Source organism: Rhagoletis zephyria, unplaced genomic scaffold, assembly GCF_001687245.7.
Source record: "Rhagoletis zephyria isolate East Lansing unplaced genomic scaffold, Rhagoletis_zephyria_1.1 Rzeph_scaffold_00508, whole genome shotgun sequence".
Lineage (NCBI taxonomy): Eukaryota > Metazoa > Arthropoda > Insecta > Diptera > Tephritidae > Rhagoletis > Rhagoletis zephyria.
The window spans coordinates 226,751-235,629 of record NW_016157592.1 but is presented as its reverse complement, the minus strand read 5'-3'; the positions used below and the strand labels follow the sequence as shown (position 1 = coordinate 235,629).

At 35.3% G+C, this 8,879-nt stretch overlaps 3 protein-coding genes across 3 annotated transcripts; 2 read left to right on the top strand and 1 right to left on the bottom strand.

Moving 5' to 3' along the window:
- Positions 1-606: 606 nt before the first annotated feature.
- LOC108360045 (60S ribosome subunit biogenesis protein NIP7 homolog) lies at positions 607-1,471 on the top strand. The gene is made up of 2 exons (XM_017612183.1): positions 607-832; positions 914-1,471. The coding sequence occupies exons 1-2, from the start codon at positions 777-779 to the stop codon at positions 1,398-1,400; spliced, it is 543 nt and encodes a 180-aa protein (XP_017467672.1). The 5' UTR covers positions 607-776; the 3' UTR covers positions 1,401-1,471.
- A 2,228-nt stretch (positions 1,472-3,699) lies between these two features.
- 140up (RPII140-upstream gene protein) lies at positions 3,700-6,255 on the top strand. The gene is made up of 5 exons (XM_017612181.1): positions 3,700-3,964; positions 4,182-4,347; positions 4,414-4,502; positions 4,563-4,833; positions 5,975-6,255. Exons 1-5 carry the CDS (start codon positions 3,783-3,785, stop codon positions 6,065-6,067), a joined length of 801 nt encoding a protein of 266 aa, XP_017467670.1. The 5' UTR covers positions 3,700-3,782; the 3' UTR covers positions 6,068-6,255.
- On the bottom strand, positions 6,111-8,055 carry twf (twinfilin actin binding protein). The gene is made up of 4 exons (XM_017612180.1): positions 7,913-8,055; positions 7,777-7,854; positions 6,936-7,711; positions 6,111-6,877 (listed from the first exon to the last, which is right to left on the bottom strand). Exons 1-4 carry the CDS (start codon positions 7,935-7,937, stop codon positions 6,725-6,727), a joined length of 1,032 nt encoding a protein of 343 aa, XP_017467669.1. The 5' UTR covers positions 7,938-8,055; the 3' UTR covers positions 6,111-6,724.
- Between the last annotated feature and the right edge of the window lie 824 nt (positions 8,056-8,879).

The window sequence follows — 8,879 nt, the reverse complement described above, 5'->3', positions numbered from 1 at the left end:
CGCATTACATCAGAGTAGCACAAAACTACTCCAACATAATAACAATGGCATTGTTGCTATATTTTTTCGTTTGTACACGTTTGTGTTCTTCACTTCTCAAATGCTTTTTCGAAATTAATAAAAACCAAGACAAAAATTAAAAATTATATGTTGCCTCTGACGGTATTCGAACCCGAACATGCTGGGAGCTAAGAACTAACAGCGAGCATCTCTACACGTTCAGCTACAGCCAGACATGCAAATGTGCTTTCAAATGCTCAACTTCAATCACGTTTCGTTAAAACACGAGCAGTGACCGGATAACAAACAATAAGCTAGCGCAGAGACACCAGTTGGTCCGCTACAGCATGACAGAGGAACACTTTTGTAAGTACTCCTATTTACCACAAATAGACTACATGATCCAACGATTTTTGCAGGGTATGTGTGATTTATTTAGCTCTTAAGATTGACAAACCGCTTTAGTCGACCGGCATGCCGTTTTAATCCTCAGTAGGTATACAAGATGGAAGTAACACAATTAGGTGGGTTGACAGGCATGTCTAATATTCTATTCAATTTATACACAAAATCAGCTGAGCTAGGAACACCACCTTATATAAATTCGCCTTGGGCTGGGTACTCTGGCGCACGTTTTTAATACGTACTGTAGATAAACAAACGTGCACGTGTGTCATTTGTTTGACAGTTGGTTAGTTCAGGCCGTGGAGTTTTTAATTTTAGTATTGCGAGTTTGTTGTTTATAAATCTGCATTTTAATACAAAAAAAAAAGAATATGAAGAGGCTTAGTGATGAACGAGCCAAAATTCTTTTTGAAAAGTTGTCCAAATAGTGAGTAAAACATATGTATTTAAGTATATTGATGATAAATTATCGCTTGCATTCAATAAATAACATTTGCAATTTTTCCAGCATTGGCACCAATGTAAAGCAACTAATTGACCGCCCGGATGGAACATATTGCTTCCGCGAACATAGAGATCGTGTGTACTACGTATCCGAACGCATACTAAAATTATCGGAATGTTTTGGTCCTGAAAAGCTTGTTTGCGTAGGTACTTGCTTCGGAAAATTCTCCAAAACAAACAAATTGAAATTTCATATTACTGCACTATACTACCTGGCACCATACGCCCAATATAAAGTTTGGGTCAAGCCATCATTTGAACAACAGTTCCTCTATGGCAATCATATACCAAAATCAGGTCTAGGTCGTATCACCGAAAATGCCGGCCAGTATCAAGGTGTGGTGGTTTACTCTATGAACGATTTGCCTTTAGGATTTGGTGTACTAGCGCGTTCTACGACTGAATGTAAAACTGCAGATCCGATGACCACAGTTTGCTTTCATCAGTCAGATATTGGAGAATATATACGATCAGAAGATACGCTTTTTTAGTGTAGACTGTAATTTGTTATAGATAATAAATAATTTAGATGCATAATATAAGAGAAATACTTCGCTATTCCTTTATGCTTCTTATTCCTCAAATACATTTTCTAAACTATAGACAAAAATTATTCGAAGGCCCTTATAATCTGAACCTTACTTGAAAGTCTTAAGTTCGGGCGGAGCCGAACATTAAATACCCGGCGCAAGTATTAAATATATGTTTTTTCACTTTTCCGATATCTTCCGCTAGATGGTAAGCCGGGGTGTATCAATTTTGAGTAAATTAGCGTCCTTCAATTTCGAAATATTGAAATTTCAAGCCTTTCTGAAATTTACCGTTATATGAGAAGCGGCCGTTATTTTAGTCCGATTTCAGTAATTTTTTGCTTATATGTGGCACCGAGTTTGTTACAAATTGGTAGAACGGTTACCGATATACTTATATGTGATCATAAGTGGGCGGTGCCACGCCCATTTTCCAAAAATTTATAAAATTCTTATTATTCGTATAAAAGTTATTGTAAATATCAATTTTGATTGAATAATCTCCAGTAGTTACTAAAATATCGCAGTTTTCGTATTTCTGAAAATTACCGTTATATGGGATGTGGGCGTGGTTATTGTCCGATTTTAAAAAGTTTCGGCGATTTTTTATGCTGTACCAAGGCCAACAACTGCGCCAAGTTTGGAAGAAATTGGTGCAGCGGTTACCAAGATATACACATGTAACCATAAGTGGGCGTGGCTGCGCCCATTTTCCAAAAATTTATAAAATTCTTATTATTCGTATAAAAGTTATTGTAAATATCAATTTTGATTGAATAATCTCCAGTAGTTACTAAAATATCGCAGTTTTCGTATTTCTGAAAATTACCGTTATATGGGAAGTAGGCGTGGTTATTGAGCGATTTTAAAAATTTTCGGCCATTTGGTATGTTGTGTGAAGGCCAACAACTGTGCCAAGTTTGGATGAAATTGGTGCAGCGGTTACCAAGATATACACATGTAACCATAAGTGGGCGTGGCTACGCCCATTTTCCAAAAATTTATAATATTCTTATTTTTCGTCTAAAAATTATTGTAAATATCAATTTTGAGTGAATTATCTTCAGTAGTTACTAAAATATCGCAGTTTTCGTATTTCTGGAAATTACCGTTATATGGGAAGTGGGCGTGGTTAAAGTCCGATTTCGCCCATTTTCAATACCAACCTACCTTGGATTAAGGGAAACCTACATACCAAATTTCGTTGAGATATATCAATTTTTGCTCAAGTGATCGTGTACACGGACGGACGGACAGACAGACATGGCTTAATCGATTTCTTTTTTCATCTTGATCATTTAGGTATACATTTGTCTATATCTATCTCGATTCGTTTTGGCTGTTACAAACAACCGTTATGTGAACAAAATTAATATACCCTTGGGCACAAGTGCGCTCGGGTATAAAAAGGTGAATTCTGAAAAGGGACAGTGGGAAAAACTTAGAAAGAATGCAGCACTCGGAAAAACAGCACATGTGCTTTTTTGTTGGGTAACTATCAGGGCTGCCGTCTCCGCTTTTACTGCCAAAATTGGAAGTTTTTTTTCGTTGGAAGGATGCTCAAAATTTTGGTAGGTTTCTTTGCACAGAAAACATCTCTAATAGTTTCAACAATGACAAGGATGTTAAAATATTTAAACGGCACTACGTGTTTACGGAAAATTTAATTTATATCATTCACGAAAATTAAAAAGAAAACTACTTATTGATAGTGCAGTAAATCGTTGAATCTCAAAGTTTTTAACCGCAACTCGAAGAAATTAATGACAAACCAGCAGTGCGCAAATTTGCTCTTAGACCCGGACATTTGTCAAACCTAGCCGTAGGTTTTTTTTACTTTACTTATGTATATATATGTCATAAAATATGTATGCAAATGTATAAAAAATTAACGACGAAATTTTATTTTCTGCTACGATTTTTCACTTCGTTTACTCCGAGGGCTTTATTAAAACTATAAATTATGCGAATTTGTGGCCATTTTTTTGATTTTTCGGAAATGAATCGAAATTGGAGCTTATATTCGGGCTCAGCCAGTCTAAATAAATGTCGGTAGGTGGGTTTGGTTCAAGCACACACAATATGTACAATAATAGCTATTAATTTGGCCTTTTTTACCTAGAAATCTTTTATTATTATTAGTGCTGTCAAATGCCGTTTTCTTGATTAAAAGAAATTGCACGAAAGAAGCCATTTTGGTAGGTTTTGTATCCAGTTCTTGGTAGGAAAGAAAGTTGTAGTGGTAACCTTGGTAACTATATAAACCAGCTGATAATCAGCTGTGAATTCATAAAACTTATTTGGCACCTTATTCCCTAATAGATACGAGATATAACAATAGGGATGAGTTTTATAAGGAATGGACCCAAAATACTCCTAGCGGGCATATTACCTAGCTTACCTGGCGATCCAGCACAACATGACGTTGTGTCTAAAGATACAAATACATACAAGGCGTACTTGCAAAGTAAACCCGATTTGAATGAAACCGGATGGGAACGCCTAAAAGATATGTTTAAAGTTGAGTGAGTAACTACTATATCCATAAAAAAAATTTGTCCTAAACATCATAAGTAGCCTGTTCCCGTACTTCACGATTTGCAGGTTTTGCAGGAACAGCTGCTTTCGCCTTTAATAAACCTTATGTGAACGTGGCGTACGGGAACGACTTTGGACTAAATCCTGCAAAACCTGCAAATCGTAGACGTTCTGGAACGCACTAAAAATGTTGTCTCTGTATAGCGAGTTTGGCAGTATATCTTCTGAATTGAACTCCGTCTATCAGTCAGGTTTCGTTGGCTTTTTATTTGGCGCAGTATACGGTGGTGTTATAAATTCTCGGACTGCATATATGGACTTCATGGAAAACAATCAAGCGACGGCATTTAAATCACATCTCGATGCCAAAGTGAGTTAGGTGAAATAAATTTAAGGAATCTTAATAGATTTAAAAACATTAAATGTTTTTTTTTAGCGCAAATTACAAGATCAAGTAACAATGAGTTTCGCTAAAGGTGGTTTCAAATGGGGTTGGCGTATTGGTTTGTTCACGACTTCCTATTTGTGAGTAAAAAAATGGTTTTTATAAAAAACCCGCTAACATAGCAAACATTTATATTACAGTGGAATAATTACTTGTGTTTCTGTATATCGTGGAAAGTCTTCCATTTTCGAATACATAGGAGCAGGTTTAATTACAGGCGGCCTATATAAAGTAAATCTAGGTCTGCGTGGGATGGTTGCTGGAGGTATTATTGGTGGCCTAATGGGAAGCGTGGCTGGTGCGGCATCACTCGCACTCTTATATGCGTCTGGTACTTCTATGGAAGAGATAAGATATTGGCAATATAAATGGCGCATACAACGAGAAAATATGGTGCACGATGCAATGAAGGTAGCAATATACATTTACGTACATATTTTCTGCAATATTTTGTTCATTCATTATATACACCCCGTGTCATAATTATGTATAAGCGCCCCACATATTGCCAAGTCTAAACCTTTTTTTAAATGACTTCTCAAAAAGGAGAAGGTTATCAATTCGTCGGATTTTTTATTTTATTTTTGTGTATGTTATCGCATAACTTTTAAAATGAAAGGTCTTACCTTACAGGTGGTCCCATACTAATTTCTTTTAAATCCCATCATTGGATTATGAAGAAATTAACTACATTCTTAAATTTTTTATATGAGAGTGGAAGTCGGTTTTGTTTTTTGCTTAAAAATTACTCGTTATTTAATTTACCCCCCTATTATGAATTCATACGATGCACGATAAACACTTGCATTCTGTTATTCTCTATTACCAAGCGATGTTGTCGTATAAAATCCGATAGTTAGGGTAGCTAGTTTGTGCTGGTTCACAATTAAAAGAGAACAAAAACCACATCCATTCGCAACAGTACATCTGTCGGGCGTATGAAAACGATAATACGACAACTGATTTTATACGATACGCTTGCAAGCGTTTATCGTCTATCGTATAAAAATTCATAATAGGTGGGTTAGTTATTTTGTATTTAAAAATATTAAGCAGCAAAAGAAGTTGCACTTTATTATACTAAAATTTAACGAGCTACCAAACTGCATACTTAACATCTTTCTTATATATCTAATTAAGAAGTTGGACATTTTTACGATGGCATGTTCAATTTATTTTTAAGTCAGATGAAGTAAGTACTGCACAACGTTGGAAACCTATGCTGGATTTCCACCAGGCATTAAATGGCAAAAATTACAAAGCTGGGCAATAAAAAATAATCTTGTCATTATGTTACAAAGCAGTCACTAAGTTTATTTCCACATTGCATTTTTTTAAATGGCATATGATTTTTGTAAAAATAACTACATTTTGGTTCACTTGTAATTATGAAACGGGTTGTATGTGTGCATATCGAGCCCTAACTGCGAAATAACGTAAGCGACACTTTCGACATTTATTCTTTGCTGCATAAATGCTTATTACGTTATTTTCGGGGCCAGGGCTCGAAATATGTGCGTACATATGTATGAATACTTACGTATTTTTTTAGGCGCAAGTAGACCATGCTATGAAAACGCCCAGCATCTTTAAAAAGCATGACGAAAAAGTTGGCGAAAAAATAACTTTGGATCCCATCAAATAATTATGATCAAGAAGTTTCTTTAAAGAAACTAGTAGAAAATTAATTTTGTTTTATTTTGAGTCTTTGTATATTTGCTAAAGATTATTTAGTTATAAATACATTCGTTACATTAGACAGCTAGACATGTATAGAAGACTTTATTCTTATTTGTTAAACAAACAGAGCAAATATAAATTGTTTAACTTCAACTTTTGTGTATATGTATGTATGTTATTGAACTGACTACGATTCCTTATGGAAAGCGTTTGTTATGCAACAGAACACATGATATGATAAATTGCAACAAGTTATATACTTGAAATGCTAACGATCAATGACCTTCGAATACGATTTAAAATTGAAGCAGTTAATCGCTGTACATACATATTTTTATGCGCTCATGTAAATATTTACGTAATATTTAATAGTTGAACGAATCTTGCACGATTATCACGAATATACATACATATCTTCTAACATTGAATAATACAATTTAATTCTATGTATATCAAGAAGGGTGTGTATAAATTGCAAAAATACTATTCAAGTAATCGTAATCTTGATAGACTGTAAGTTAAACATCAGGTGGAAGAAAAAGGAAAGCATTAGTAAAATGATTGCCGCGAGGTGCGAGTTGCAACACAGAGCCCCATATTTGTATATATACTTATATTGCAGTTAAGATTGCTCTTGTGGGCGAGTCAAGCGCTTTGCACCGCGACTAGGTGGGCCTTTCGGTTTTGCAAATGCTGGTCTGCTGGCAAGCTTTTTTGGGTGGAGTTCATCGAGTAGAAACTCCTCAGTCAGTTCTGATCCACTATCGACTTCCAACTATAATAAATAAAAAATGTATAAAAAATATATTCGATTTTCTAATTTTCAACTTTACCTTCTTTACTACATTAACACCAAGCATGTTCAAATTTTCTAAAAACGGTGCTTTGCAGCTAGAATACATCATGCGTTCACGTACTGAACATGTATATCCAGGCATGGAGTAAATGAAAAAATAAGCTTCTTGATATTCACCTTCGTACGTGTGCTTGAAGAGATATAAGTGATAGCGTGCATTTTCCGTCGGGACTTGACGGGGCAACTCACTCAGCGGAACCACTGCTGCTTTTGACACATGTATGCGTTCCTCTTCGAGATCTATTCGAAATTGCAAATAATCATATGAACCTCGTAATAAATCTTTTACCGCCTCGACAGTGGTATCAGACATTGGACACGTTACTCCACCCAGTGTTTGGTGACGCGTATCGGTATTTATATCGGTGTTGATTTCAGTTTTTCGCAACTCTACTAACTCTTCCTCACGAGTTGTTAGTGGTGCTGGTGCTGCATAGTCTTGCTTATGCCGAACATATCCTTCAAAAGTCGTTTCTTCTAATGTTGTTGCGTGTATTTCTTCAGTAATATGTGCCGAGCCAAATTCTGTTTTAAGCGTGGCTTTTGTAGAAGCATAAACCATTTTTTGTCTTATGGTGGCATTATCGGGTACCCAACTCAACAATAGCCAGGCATAACCAAGTGAGGTTTTACTATCCAAGCGATAAAGAATATAACATGGTACGCTTTCTTCTATTAGTGGACTGATCAGTTTGTCATAGTCCCTCTCCCAGTCTTTCTTTACATCTGCCGTGGCAGTACAATTGAGCTCCTCTGCAAGATAATTATGGTTATAATTTACACCCTTTCGATCTTATCTCAAAATTAAACAGGCTTACCATTTTCTATTGATACCTTTATCACACGCAGCTTTCCGTTTTTGCTTTTTGCAAACACTTTTGTAAGTTTATCATTACCTAAAAGATATAATAATCATCCAGATTTATTGTTACAAAAAACATAAATACTATATACCTTTTATCCCAGTTTGGTGCGACATATTTTCTATTTTTGGCTAATTTTCGGCTAATACCTGGAGATAAATTACAATTACTCACTCCAACACAACAACAAAAACATGTTTACTTCTACAGGGTTGCACTTTTTGTGGGTAGTAGTCATGAGCTTTGTTTCTTAACAGATAATCATGATAAAAACATAACAAGGTAAAACCATTGAGAGGCAGTCTGACGGTTGCCAACAATATAATTTTAAAATCAAAACTCAAACTCACACACACATTCTCATTTTCAATCTCAAACAACAACAATTGTGAACAATTAATTTTTTATTTTTTTTTATTTTCAATTTTATATGATTTTAAAATGTTGGCAAACGTCAGAAAAAAATTATGGCCGACGAAATGAGAGAATGAATTTACCTTGTAATGTTTTTATCATGCAGATAATTATCACTAATTTCTGCTGGAAAGCGTTTCTTATGCCCTGTATGCAGCTCTCAAGAAAACGGTCAAGAAAAATTTGCCATTTGTGCCCTTTTTCCAATAAAAACTTTAGAAAACCGTAGTAGAAAGCGTAGTCAATTTCTTAAGAACTGCATACTGGCTTAAGGAAATTTGACTCAAGAAAATTTCTTAGCCATTTCTTATACGTCATTTTATATGGAGTTTTTGCTTTTCTTGAGAGCTGCATACAAGCCTTTAAGCTTAGTATCCAGCTCTTAAGAAAAGCAAAAACTCCATATAAAATGACGTACAAGAAATGGCTAAGAAATTATCTTGAGTCAAATTTCCTTAAGGCAGTACGCAGTTCTTCAGAAATTTAGTACGCTTTCTACTACGGTTTTCTATAGTTTTTTGTGAAAAAAGAGCACAAGGCAACCCAGGTTTGCAACAGAAATATATGCCCGTTCCATTATTTCTTGAGGAAAGAGTGAGGCAACAGGCTGTGAGGTATCAAAAATGTCAAAATTCCTTGGACAC